At 40.0% G+C, this 14920-nt stretch overlaps 1 protein-coding gene and 1 long non-coding RNA gene across 2 annotated transcripts; one reads left to right on the top strand and one right to left on the bottom strand.

The window, feature by feature from the left end:
• Positions 1–779: 779 nt before the first annotated feature.
• Positions 780–5164, bottom strand: LOC114475199 (collagenase 3-like). Its single transcript, XM_028465861.1, has 10 exons — positions 5059–5164; positions 4729–4976; positions 4496–4644; positions 3461–3589; positions 3211–3372; positions 3002–3128; positions 2780–2913; positions 2548–2707; positions 2201–2316; positions 780–1060 (listed from the first exon to the last, which is right to left on the bottom strand). Exons 1-10 carry the CDS (start codon positions 5155–5157, stop codon positions 951–953), a joined length of 1434 nt encoding a protein of 477 aa, XP_028321662.1. The 5' UTR covers positions 5158–5164; the 3' UTR covers positions 780–950.
• A 5091-nt stretch (positions 5165–10255) lies between these two features.
• LOC114475209 (uncharacterized) lies at positions 10256–14387 on the top strand. Its single transcript, XR_003675441.1, has 5 exons — positions 10256–10506; positions 12130–12258; positions 13156–13232; positions 13642–13822; positions 13904–14387. It is a non-coding gene; the product is annotated as an uncharacterized LOC114475209 (long non-coding RNA).
• The last annotated feature ends 533 nt before the right edge of the window (positions 14388–14920 follow it).

Here is a 14920-nt window from a genome sequence, read left to right as displayed (position 1 = left end):
AATACAATTAAATTCATTTTTTAAAATTTTTTTTCTTCTTTGCAGCCCAGCACTAAACTGTCTACAGACCATGGCTCTACTGAGGAACCACTGATTTACATGATAAAAACAAAAACAAAAAATTCTTGTAAATGTAATTTTGAAGATTTTTTCTGTAGCACAGCGTCGTCTAATCTGACTATTCTTAGAAGTAATGAATGTGGTACTTACATTTTCTTCAGAGAGGTTTTACGTGTTTATCTATCATTAATGATAAACCTTTTGTCTTTAATTTGATCATTTTATATGATTTGCTGTTTTGAGATTTTGGCTGAAAACATGTGGAACAATGTGAAACAAGGTGTATTTTTCGGCACGTTTTACATCAAACTGCACCATATTTTGCAAGCAAATGTTTATTGAAATTTTTAGATATCCCATATTTTGGATCACAGCTTATTTTTAAGTGGTGATGGTGGTTCCTCAAGTCAAACGAGAAGCATTTTGTGTTTGATGGATTACTATAGTAGCAATGCTTTTCTCCTTCACCAATAAAACCCCTGTTTATTATCTCAAAGCTGACTTAGACCTTTGAAAATTAAATACATGAGTTAGATTCAGAACAATGTGATTTTTAATCTTTTTGATGAGTGGTAATACATTTTAATATCATCATATATTTATCATAGTAATAAATTCAGTAATAAAATACTAAAAATACTCAAATGGTTCTTTTTGTTTATTCACTTTAGTAGTTTCACTTTGTCTCTAAGAAAATCCATGTGAATAAGACGCCAGTGTAAGTATGAAAAATAGTTGACTTTATTAATATCTTACTTGATATGATTACATTTATTAATAAAAGTGATATAGAGTTAAATAAACAACAACGATAAAAACAATTAGAACATTCATACATTTGTGGTTTGTGCATTCTTTTGTATTGTGCTCTCAGGTGATGCTGAGCTGGCCTAGAAGTTGGTGCAGCGCAGAAAGTAGGAGTTTCTCAGCACTCTGTACAACCTGCTGCTCCTCAGGCTGTATTCAAACATGTAGGGCCCGTTGTAGACGTACGTGAAGCCTGCAGGACAAAGTCTCACTGTTAGACATTAGCAAAACCACAGAAATTCACTTCAAACATGAATGCTCCTTGAATGCACCACAGGAGCAGATCACAAGTACAAGTATACAATGAAGGAATTAATAAATGGATTATTTTCCTTTGCTAACCACATTCCTAACTCACCACGAACACAATATCTTCATATCACTTCAAGTCGTTAGTGAAAAGTGATTGGTTTCAATTCATTTAAAATATTTTAGCATTATTTTTTTTGCTGCATAAGGTGAATAATTCATGAAATAATAATAAACTTTCTACAAAGCAGATTTTACTATGAGTTTTTTATTGGATGACTAAGCCAATCTTAGTATAATTTGCTCATTCTGTTTGACGCAATATGAATGTAAAGCAATGCATGGACTTTTTAGTGGTGACCAGACATTTTTCACAATTTAGTTACCTCTTTTCTGTGGCTACAGATGTATCTTTCCGGCACTGTTTTGAATATGGTGTGAATGAAAAGTGGTGTCTGTTCTCATTTTGAGATTTTACTGTTTTGAAAAATAAAATGCTGCATAAGTCAAAATATTTAGCTTAGAAGCAGGAAAACTGGACATTGTTAAATAGTAACTATGTATATGTGATATATTTGTAATGTTACTAACACTCTTATAACCAAAAAATGCTTTCCTGAAATCATCACAAAGTCCTTTTTTAGGTTGACTATTATTGAGGTTAAAGGAGAGATCAATACTACAGTTGGGTCATCCTCCATGATAGATATGCACTACATTGCCATTTAAGTAGGACTTTGTACAGAGATCACATTTTGCATATTGTTGTTCTCCTTTTGTATATTTTTGGTGTCACATAATGTGTATTCTTGTTGTCCTTTAGGGTGTTTTTTATGTGCCTTTTTTTTTCCTAATTTTGTTGGCATTTTGTATTATTGTTGTCCTTTGTGTAATTTTATTGACATTGTGAATTTATGTTCTCCTTTTGTGTGTGTGTGTGTTTTTTTTGTTGACTCATTTTGTATCCTTTTCTGTCATTTTGTGAATTTGTTTTGGGGACCACCATGTCAGACTTAGTAGGTAGGTTAAGAAAGTCCATACGTGTCAGACTTTAACCAATTTCAGGTCAATCAACACTTCTTACCTCTGTACTGAAAAGCTGCTGTTGCCTTTAGCAGTCCTGAAAACTTCTGATCTACACGTTTCCTCTCCACTCTGCCCCGAAAATCACGGTCCATGCTCTTTGTACCCTCATTGTAGCTGAAACAAACAATGCAACAATTACCTTTAATCAGACAAGACAAGCAGGGAAAGCAGGCTACCAAACAAACTGTTGAACAACACTTCCCCAAGTACACAATAGTGACATCAATGCTACATGTGCCACTGATCCCTAAAATCTAACGTTGTATACAAGTAGTAAATGCAGTCATGTGTTCAACAATGAGATTTACAAATCAGTTAGATGGATTTATGAACAAAAGGACTCACCTGTAATACTCAGAGCCCACAAAGAAGAGTGTTTTGCCAGATTCGTCATCGTAGAGCGCAGCATCAATTTTTCTCACCCGTCTGGGAAAACCAAAAGTTTTGATGTCTCGAGGATACCCGGGTACTGGGGTGTAGCCTGAGTAGGCCCAGACTTTACTATCTGAAAGCAATAATTTATTGTGATTAGGTGTGATGTTGGTTGAATGCTTTATGTTATTTACAGTCAATGTACCTTTGAAAAGGAAGATTTTGTCGGATCGTCTGCTTTCGTAAGCAGCATCGATCTTGTTTGGAGCACTGGGCCAGAAGTTGTTGATGAGCGTCTGTTGAGGGGTGTTACTCTGAGGGTAGCTACGCCAGAAGAAGCTGCAGGGGCAACAACGGGCATGAGTTCAAGTTTACAGTAAAAGACACATACAGGTTGACATTTTACAACATGCATGGATTTGGATACCTGTCTTTGAAGAAGAGCATCTCTCCCCTTAGGGTGGCGACAGCATCCAATGTCATGGTGGAATCACAAGCATCGGGCGTGGTGGGAGGGGTAGGGCCGACTACAGGATCCTTGGAAGGATTTGGACCTGAAGGTTGAACAGAGTTACACTCTCTGTCTCTATGAAATCACATTATTACAGTCACACAGGGATTAAAGCACAAACCAACCATAGAGGGACTGAATGCCGTTCACATCATCCCGGGGCAGAACGAAGGTGTCAGGGTTCCTGTAGGAGTATGTCGGGTACATCAGAGCACCAGGATCATCAGAGTGAGACAAACCCAGTGAGTGACCAAACTCATGAGCAGCAACGAGAAAGAGAACAAAACCTGAAGTAAAAAAAGGAGATTACATGTACTAAATATGTTGGAATGCTGGAAATAATCCCAATATTAGCAGAGCATGTCTCAGACTCACCTCGGCTTGAGTGAAGAGTAAACGTCTCGTCCTCATCAAAATGAGCATCTCCTCCGATGCCTGATGACGGAGCGAAGGCATGTGCAAGGGTGCCACCAGATCCATCGAAGGGGTAATAATCTCCATGAGCTGTTAACAACAACACAGTGTATTTTTCATTGTTACATTGCAATGTGAGTAAACAGCCCTGGGAAAAAATGTGTATGGATGCATCAAAGCCTGTAATCTGCAGCAAGGTTGATCAACAACTGCTGCAGGCAGGAGCATGTCAGACTACTCACAGAGGGATTTATTATGTAACCAATAAAGAGACCGTGGAGTTTGTAACGTATTATTAACTCACTCATAGTAAAATGTCCCTGATATCACTCATTAAAAATTAATTAATTCAAATCACCATATTCATTTCATTATCGGTTATATTTATGAGAAAAAGCTAGCATTTTAATATGAAACATATCGTGTCGGGGTTACCACAGCCTCGCTGACATGAGGTGTAAGGTGTGGCACTTACTGGAAGAGCTGGAGGACTCTGCTTCCTGGACAGGAAGCTGCACATTACACATATACTTAGTATATTATTATTACATAATATAATTAAATAAGAATATTATTTGAATAAAATACATGTTTGTTTTTTTTAACAAGATACATGTATTTAAATAAAAAATAAAATCACATTCATGAACTAGATTTTATTTTATTTATTTAGTTATTGTCAAAACTTTACATCCTTAGTATCTTACACCCATTTAAACATTTTGAAAATTTAGGAGTGACTTAAATTCCTTTAATGTTAATGTTGTTATTAAAATTTACTAATTGACTTTCATAAAGAAATGCTTGTACCCATTGTTTGCAAATGGATCCTTCGAAGCATTACAAGTGGACCAGGTCGATTTTATCCATGTATAATATTAATCCACAAGGTTAAAGCTGAGGAATATTTAAAGATTAATTAACAGTATTTTTCACTTTTTTTCTTATTCACAAGTATAAGAAGAAGATTGAGAATAAAGTGGAATTACTACTCACATCGTCGGCCAAAGGAAATCATGATATCAGCTGTTCCGCTGTGGATTTGCTTGAACGTCAGAGGAGTGACTTTGGCCCAAACCTGCAGAGCTTTGTAAATGGAGTCGTCCACCTCTGTTCTCACCATGTCAGGTGTATAATTCTCAATCCTACATGGTACAAAGGCCTCAAAATCAGATATACAGATATACTGTACACCCATTCTTTCACACATTCTTCTTCTTTCCACTCACCTGTACGTGAGGCTGTTTTTCTCCCACTTCAGGTTCCTCCCAAATGTAGAGAACCGAGAGATGGGTCCGTCTGGAAATCCACAGCGAGGCTTCTTCATCATCTCTATTGTTTCATTATCCAGAGATCCAGTGATGCGGAGGCCAAAGAATCTCTGCATCTCACTCAGTTTTTTGGTCAGAGGGTTGATGCCTCGCCTGGAGGATGGACCTCTCTGCTCTGTCAGGTTAAAGAAAGCCTTCAGGTAGTTCTGTGGAAGAAAAGTTGGATTTACATGAAATATCTATCTTAGAGCTGCAATATCTAATAACGTGATGGTCATTGATCTTTACCTCTGCAAAGCTTTCATTGTCCTCCTCAGGTTGCGGAACAGGCACACAGCAGACTGCAGCTGCACAGCTCAGGAGGATGCACACAGTAGAGATCCTCATGCTTGCTTGTTGATTTGTGTTTGTGAGCACTGGATGCAGCTATTATATAGACTGTGGATGCAGAGGGGAGGGGGCGTGTGGAGCAACTACCTTCCATGGCGGGTGACTCAAGGTCTATAACCTTTTAAGGATGACAAAAGGAGGAAGAATTCCCCCCGAGGTTTACATTTTGGATGTATGACTGAAGATATCTCCCTTTTGAAAGCACGACATCGGTAAATCAAATATTCTCAAACTTTAATGGAGTCATTTTGTTGATCAAAACACATTTTCTGGTTATGTGATTGGTGTTTGTAGCAGTTCTGTCACTTTTTAAAGGTTTGTCACCAATCTACACATTATATTTTCACATCATCTCCTTCAGCCCCCAGGCTGCTGATCAAACAGATGCTTGTTTTGTGAGCAAAGACTAACAAGTCTAATCATGTTGTGTTAAAAAAACTCTCAATCCATGTTTCCTTCACAAAGTCCTCCCGAAAGGAAAATACCACTTATCAAAAGCCTACATGACCTGCAACAACCAGCCTTTAACAAAGTAATGCAACATCTTTAGTTGTAAAAAAGATAAAGACTTTCATCCATATTGTAAAGTTTCTCCAGTACATTTAGTGCATAGCTCTTTTTAAATTAAAAGCTGGATGTTTGTGCTTGTGCTAAACTACAACGTAATCGTCCTTGCCTAATTGTTGTGTTATCTGTTGTGCAACATGCGTCTCTGGTTTATTGATCAACGTTGGTGAAAAGAAACCCTTTGGAGGAGAATGGTACAACACTGCATTCTTAATGAATCAATGTGTATTATAGAGCCAACAGAAATAGCTCATATCTTAAAATGAGACAAGTTACCTTGATATCCCACTGACCATGGGGGGGGGGGGGGGCTGGGGGGGGCACTCAAAGATCCCCACGTGATCTGTGTTCTTGGAACAAACACTTCACTCAGTGTGACTGTTACTTACATTCCAAAGTGAATTGCAAGCTTATGCAACCAATTTTTGCTCCCGTCACCTGTGACGCTTCGATCAATTTTATTGTGAAATGCCAAACATGCCACACATAAAAGTCATTTGGGAAAAAACATTTGTGTATTTTCTGTTTGATAAAATCACCGGATGGAAAGATCCACGTGTGACAAACCGCACTATCACCAATTAGGGACAAGCCTTCACACTTCTGGTAAATACACACATTACATTCTTTAACATGCACATCAGCACACATTTACAGGTTCATTACCCATCCTGCACCACTCCCAGTGGTACACAAAGAACTCAACTTCTTTACTTGAGTGAAAGTACAGATACTCCTCGTTAAAAAAGTAAAATTATTAATTCTAAAATAGTAGGCTAAGATATTGGTATTGTTATAGTATTATAAAAAATATTAAAACTAATGCACAATTTTCATCATTATAGATGCAAGAAAACAATGATACTGACTCTGTTACTGTTACTTTTTCAGGGCCTGCCTTTCTGTAGCTGCCATCAGGTGCTGGCGGGTGTTCACCATGGACAGGGCTCCAGTCCATCACAGGGTCATTGATACAAAAATATAACAGGCTGGCAACAGCAGCTCAAATGAATAATGCTGTGTGATGTTTTATTAGCTACCATAGCATAAGGGTTTATGTGAAGAAATTACCTTCATTAACAGAAGGAATAAATAGTCTTAATATCTAATTAAAAAGCAAGGGACGTCTGTGTGGATGCGTGCGTGTGTGTGTGTGTGCGTGTGTGTGTGTGTGTGTGTGTGTGTGTGTGTGTGTGTGTGTGTGTGTGTGTGTGTGTGTGTGGAGCAAATATCTCCCAGACGCGGTGCGAGTTCGACCTGAAACTCGGTCAACGGGTTCCAAATACCCCGAGTGTGTGTATCTGTTATTTTAGAGTGTGAGGGGGCGCTAGCGCACCATATGTTGAGAGACGACTTCCGGCATCCATTTTGAAGGCGAAACAGATGAACAGTGATCAACTGCGACACACCTAAAAAAGAAAAAATCGGCATCCACGTTAATCAATCTTATTTTAGAGTAATTTGGTGTAGCAAAACGGTCAAATTAACGTTTATTTTATAATTACAGCTCCACTATGATTATTGTTTGTAGACGTACTATTCTGGTAAGTAAACATGCATGTTTTTCCGTGAACACAGCATTATAAACGCTCATATTTTCACCACATAAGCAAAACAAAAGCACGTGACGCTTTTACTCCGGAGCAGAGCATCACACGCTGGAGAAGTCAAGTCAGAAAAACCCGCAAAGTCCGTGTTAACATGCACAAAGTTCTAATGTCGGCAGTTAAGAAAGCTAAGCTAAGCTAATGCTTATCACATGGTGCTCGAGGTAATACACCTCGACGCTGCATCCAAAGAAGGAGAGATGAATGATGTGACTACATATTAGTCTTTCTTATTATTGTTTTATCTTATAGTTACGGGTATTCTCACTGTATTATTGCTATTACCTCATTATTTTATATTGGTTTTTTTTATTATTGTAGTATTATATGTATGTATGTATGTATTATAGTTAACGGATTCTCATTATAGTATTTTGTTATTGCTATAATTATTACATAATTGTACTACTACTGTATTATTGTTATTGCTATTTTTATATTCTTAATTAATATTTTATCTTATAGTTACTGGTATTATCATCAAAGATTATCATTCCTATTACCTTATTTAATATTTATTATTGTATTATAGTTACTGGATTCTCATTATATTTTATTGCTATTATTATTATAACTATTACTTCTACTATTAATATTATATCCCTATCTAATTGTACTACTACATTATTCTTGTTATTGCTATTCTTATTTATTATTTTTATAACCATTACTATTACTACTTTCACTATTGATATTATATCTCTATCTAATTGTACTACTACTGTATTGTTGTTATTGCTATTTTTATATTATTGTTTTTTTATTATTCTTTTATCTTATAGTTACTGGTATTCTCATTGTATTATTATTATTATTACCTTATTACTTTATGTTTATTATTGTTTTTATTATTGTATTACAGTTACTGGATTCTCTTTTGTTATTGCTATTATTATTATTATTATTATTATTATTATATAATTGTACTATTACTGTATTAATGTTATTGCTTTATTATAATGACCATTATATTTTTAAACTCCTTTTTTAATTATTAGAGTTAGGGTTAGTCTTTCTTATATTATTCTATGTGCTGAGAAAGATGCTAGCAGCTACAATGTAAACACACACACACGGCTGATGCACGTTTGTGCACTACACCGGAATGAAAATACTGAACTCACACAGAGCCGTTTAGAGAGTTGCGACTTTGGTGTTGCAAAACGTTTATTTTTCGTGGTACTTCTGTGTCTCTCTTAACAACCTGCGACGGATTATGTGCAAGACGCACGCGAGAGACAACGCACGGAGGAGATGGATGGAGAGAGAGAGACACACACACACACACACACACACACACACACACACACACACACACACACACACACACACACACACACACACTAAATGAGTAAAATAAAACAAAAAATAAACAATATTTATACAAAAAATACACCAAACGACTCCAGAATCACACTACTATGGCAACAAAAAACAATATTTATACAAAAAATGCACAAAAAGACAACTGAAAGATAAAAAAAAAACCACAATGATGACATTAAACCAGGAAAATTGCACCCACATTTTGCACCCGCAAATATACCCCTTATGCTCCCACATGAATTCATACTTCCGACGGGCACTGTACTAGTCTAACTAAAAAGCAAGGGACACCTGTGTGGATGTGTATGTGTGTGTGTGGAGCAAATATCTCCCGGACACGGTGCGAGTTCGACCTGAAACTCGGTCAACGGGTTCCAAATACCCCGAGTGTGTGTATCTGTTATTTTGGCGTAATTTGGTCATTTCAAAATGTTTATTTTAATTTTATTTCACTTCTGGATGGCACCGAAATGAAACCTATTCAACTTTTGACCTCAGGGTGTGAGGGGGCGCTAGCGCACTAGCTATATCTATTTCACTGCACAGCTCTTCACATGAGCAAGAGTCACGTGTGCAGCCAGAGCCAATCACTGCGCACACAGCCAAGCAGACACGGACTGTAAACACAAGTGAGAGAGAAGAAGATATGTTAGGTCTAAATACGTTAAGACCGTTGCTCAATCACAACTCAAGGAGAAAAACACTATCTGACTTAAAAGGCGACCAGAGGCAGAGAGGTGCGAGCTGCAGCTCGGAGAAAAACCCAACAAAAGAGACACAAAAGTCCGATATAAGTTGGATTGCTCTGACGGTGATGCCTCAGAACTAGGTATTTATTATAGAAAACATAGACCACACCCAGAGGGGCTGTGCAACAACGCTCTGGGTGCAGGGTTAATACCATATATGGTAACACAAAAACTTTGGGGGAGAAACAGCTCATATGTCCATGCAGTGGGTCACATACCCCCACACTGGCCCAAACTAGTTTAAACCAGCTATGGTGGACAATGGATATGTTTTGCAAACACACACACACACACACACACACACAGTTAATCATGGATAATTTCATATTCTAACTATCGTTTAATCATTTAACTATAACTAATAAAGTAATAAAAACCCACACACACTATAACATATCTTACATATCCGCCCTGTTGTGGGTTTGGAAAACATCAAGCAGACGGGCGTCTTCACAGGTTTACCCGGTGCCATCATAGGACCAAAACAACAGGGATGACCACCGTGAGGTGGGGCGAAAACCCGACAGCTAGTACGGGAAAAATTCCCCACCGTCCCCCCCTGCTGGGGCGAACATCGATTCTGATCCACGGTGATCTGGAGACAGTTCAGGGTGTATGTACAAATGATGACCCAAAACCATGGTGTCGAAAATGGGGCTTTAGGTCTCAGTGTGTTTTTGGAGTTGGTAAGGGAGGGTCAGAGGTTACTAGCACATGACCCTCAGTAGCAGTGAACCTTTACCGCTCACTGTGGTGATGGGAAGATGTGGCAGGGTCTTAGTCCATCAATGGGGCAGAAGGGGAGAGACCCATCACATGGAGTTGGTACTCTGGGGAAGCCTGGACCTGCATAGCACCGATGATCATGTTGTCTATGCCTTTCTTCACACAGGGGACGATGCAGCAGCAGGCAAGACCAACGACCAGCAGCACAGCCAGAAGAGGGAGACCCAGACGTAGCAGAAATTGGAACCAGGAGCCTTGGAACAGCCAGTCCCACCCGGATGAATGGACATTGGACTCGTCAGCTGACATGGCACCTTCCAGGTTGCGGAGTGTTTGCAGGGCGTCCTCGATGGACTCCGAGGAGTTATTAGGTATGTATGTACAGCAGGTAGCACCCACCATAGCACACACACCACCTGTGGAAGCTAAAATCGTATCTAAGGCCATACGGTTCTGAATAGCCATTTGCGCGGTGGCCGCTGTTCTAGCATTCATTTTGTTATTAACAGCTAAAGTAGCATTAAGAAGCATGTGAAGGCGGTATTGGAGGGTCTCTATCATAAGGGAATTCTTACCCACGCCTATGTTAGGAAAAAGAGCATGAACGACTTTTTGACTAGTTGACCAATATCTATGTTCGTGAGGGACATCTGAGCCCCATATTGCATCATGAGGTGTGAAGGTTATAATCTCACGACGAGAACGACTAGGCATTGTCATATGAACTATGAAAGACCCATCTGTGACTGCTACTGGTACACAAACGGCTGACATATTAGTTGGAGGGGAAGGATAAACTTTATCACCGCACTTCAACCAAACACCGTCTCTAGCAAACATTGGGACAACCGTACTGACGTTCCGAACGGTAGCACAATGGTTTATGTCTACTGATGGTAGACCTTTGGTGTTAGTTGGTGGACTAATAAATCGTACGCATAAAGGATAGCAGTGAGTATAATTACCACAAGGGACATCATTCGTGTTTAGGTGTTTAGCAGCCTGACCTAGGGGTTCGAGGGTCTTTAGCACTGGTAAAACAGGAGGGCACGAGATCATGGACTTATTTTGTAAACAATCTAGTACGTTCTTTGAGTCAGGGGCTGGAAGGGACGCAGACAACAAGGTTGGGGATGTTACAGCATGCGGCAGATGTGAGCAAACATAGCAACTATCATTAGTTACTGTTCGTGCAGATAGTTCTACCATACGGTACCAAGAATTTGCGCGCAAACGATGATGGACGTGATTGTTATGCTCAAACAGTAATGCGAGTAACGAGTCAGGTTTTTCTGTTGGCATGAGTTTAGCATTGATAACTCGTATATTCTGTTTAGCCTCAGGAGACAACACTATGTCCGTGCGTGGTTTAATTACAACGGGAGTGGCCGGAGGTGTAATACAAATATCCATCCAAAAAATGGGATCTATTCCTTGTACGTCAGGGCGGAATCCCATAAATAAACAAGAAGGAGGTACCGCGGTGGTGTTAACGGTTAGGAGTAGGATGTTTTGTTTCTGGACAATTGTTTTTCGCAATGACAGATATGCCGCTGTAACGGTACGTGTAGATGATGTGATGGGCCAGGTAATAGGGGTGTAGCTTGTATGGAGGGGTACCTCAGACCAACCATGATCAGCCCATATTCGGTCTGCCCTCAGGACTTGCATGTACCAATCATAATTTGCATAGTCCTTACCATGTTTCCATGGCTCGTAGCCTTTATTAGTCAGGGCCTCTAGTGGAATTGTAACGTCACTTAAAATGTCCGGTATTTGTGGTATGCACATAACGAGGTTAAGGCCCTTGGGGCATCTACCTGTGTAATCATACCAAGGTGAGCTTAGAGCCCCTGCTAGCATTTCCTGGGATCCCACGAGGAGGAGGAGGAACAACAGATCCATCTCTGTGTTTTACTAGGGCGTAGCACCTGCTGTGGTGGGTTTCTGTACCTTTTTCCCGTGTGATTGGTGTATCCACGTCTGCCTTTCAGCTATCTTAAATGCAGTTGGTGTGGTTAGCAGAACTGTGTAAGGACCGTCCCACCGTGGAGTACACCAGTGTTTTCTCTTAATCACCTTGATGAGGACCCAATCACCAGGACGCAGGGGATCTGAAACAGGTAAAGAGAGACTAGGCAGTGTATTAGCTTTAACAATTTCAGCATCTGTGAATAATTTAACCATCCATTTTGTTATTGGATCCAACTCTCCCTCCTGATCCTGCACCCACTTAGAACTGGTGAGGGGTAGGTGAAAAGGTCGTCCTGTGACAACCTCAAAGGGGGTCAAACCCTGTGTGTTTGGTGTTATGCGCATGTACATTTCTACCAGGTTAACACACTCTGGCCAGGGCCTGTTTGTTTGTTCTACAGCCTTTTTTAATCTGTTTTTAATGGTACCATTGTTGCGTTCTACCAATCCAGCACTGGCTGGGTGGTAGGAGCAGTGATGTTTTAATTCAATGCCCATGGCTTCTGTCAGCAGGAGTATTACTCTGTTAACAAAATGGGGTCCATTGTCGCTCCAAATCTGTCGTGGGATGCCATGTTGAGGTATTATACGTGTCAAAAGGGCCTTTGCCACTGTCATTGCATCATTTGTTTTAGCGGGCACTATGGTGACCCATTTTGAGAATGAGTCCACCAGAACCAAACAATACGTATACCTCTGAATAGTGTGCAGTGTTATGAAATCCATCATAATAACCTCAAAAGGATATGTACCAGCTGGTGTCTTACCCCGAGGGGGCCTAACATTACCCTGAGAGTTATGACGGCAACAGATGATACACTGACGACAAAAGTTTTTAAAATGGGTTTGGAGTCCTAGTGGTATATGAAATGACTGTTTGACTATGTCTACCATCCCTCCTGTTGAGACATGGGCCAACCCATGGCTCATTCTAGCAACGACGTCAAACAAACATCTAGGCAAACACGGCTTGTCATTTAACATAAATACTCCAGAGTCATTTTTAACAGCACCTTCAGTAACCCATTTTGTTTTTTCATTTTCAGGAGCATTAGCATGCATATCAATCAGGACTTCATCCGGCAAGCCAAGTGGTACAACATCAACAGGCAACAACTGAACAGTAAGTGCTTCAGTAAAAGCAGCTTTTTTAGCTTCAACATCAGCTTTCGCGTTACCCAGAGAGACAGCATCAGTGGCGCCAGTATGTGCTTTGCATTTACATATCGCCAATGATGTAGGTAAGAGGACTGAAGCAAGAAGGTCTTTTAACAAGGAGGCATGTTGCACAGGCTTACCACTAGATGTCTTCATACCTCTCCTAGCCCACTGAGCAGCAAACACATGAACTGTGGAAAAAGCATACTGGCTATCAGTGTAAATTGTGACTTTCTTGCCTTTGAAAAGTCTACAGGCTTCTGTCAAGGCCACGATTTCAGCTGCCTGTGCAGACTGATTTCCAGCCAATTTGCCTGATTTCAACACAGTGTCACATGTAACTACTGCATAACCAGTATGATTTGTTCCATCAGGTGCTTTGGAGGAGGAGCCATCTACAAACACTACATCTCCGTCTTCCAATGGAATGTCTGTCAAATCTGGACGTGGCTTGCATGTCACCGACACTAACTGTCCACAGTCATGCGGTGTCCCATCGTCAGCTGTTGGTATCAATGTAGCTGGGTTAAAAGCAGCACAGCGCTTTAGAGTGAGGTTGGCTGGGGACAACAAGGTGTTAGTAAGGTGTAAAAACCTGGCAGGAGATAAGAATGACATTTTTGTTTGTGTTAACAGGATGTCAACTGCATGGCTGACTAACAGTGTCAAAGGATGGAACAACACTACTTCAGCAGACGCGTGCACAGCCATGGCTGCGGCGCAAACCGCCTGAACGCAATGGGGAAGTGCCCTAGCCACATCATCTAATCGTTTAGAGTAATAGGCTATTGGTCGTTGCTTCTCACCATATTGCTGTAGTAGTACTGATGTCATGTAACCGTCCTTACAGTCAACAGACTGTGTAAATGGCTTGTTGTAATCTGGCAGCGCCATCACCCCTGTTCCTGTTATGATTTGTTTCACTTTTGTAAATGCTTCTTCCGCTTCAGGTGTCCACTGCAAAGGTGCGCTTAAAGTTTGATGTGTATCTAACATTAGGTTCTGTAATGGGGCAGTTATGATAGCATAATCAACGATCCACGACCTGCAATAATTCGCTAGGCCTAAAAAGGCCATCATTTGTCTGACGGTAAGCGGTTTTGGTGCCATTTGTACTGCTTCTCTACGTGATGTAGTAAGTTCTTTCCCTTCAGCTGAAATGTTATGTCCAAGGAATGTTACTTTTTCCTGTGTAAATTGGAGTTTTTCCAATGAGGCCTTATTTCCTGTTTTTGCCAAATGTGTGAACAGCCTGATTGCCTCTGTTTCATTTTCCGCTTTGGTGGGACTTGCCAATAAAATGTCATCAACATAAACAATTATCTGTGTGGTCTCTGGCCACGTGTGGTGGCTGATGCATCTGTTAATCTCCGCTGTAAAAATCGTAGGGCTATCACAAAACCCTTGTGGAAGGCGAGTGTAAGAGTATTTTTTGTTCTCAAATGTGAATCCAAACCATCCCTGAGCTGTACTATGAAGAGGAATGGAGAAAAATGCATTACTTAAATCAATTACAGTGAACCATTTTTGATGAGGTCGTAATTCATTTAACAATGTGTGTGGGTCTGGTACATTTGGAGCTCGTGATTTAACAGCCTGATTTACTGCTCTTAAATCATGTACCATCCTCCAGCCGCCCTGTGGCTTTTTCAC

Source organism: Gouania willdenowi, chromosome 14 (assembly GCF_900634775.1).
Source record: "Gouania willdenowi chromosome 14, fGouWil2.1, whole genome shotgun sequence".
Classification (NCBI taxonomy): Eukaryota; Metazoa; Chordata; class Actinopteri; order Blenniiformes; family Gobiesocidae; genus Gouania; species Gouania willdenowi.
Note: the sequence above shows the minus strand (reverse complement) of the source record. Positions and strands in the feature narration are given on the sequence as shown.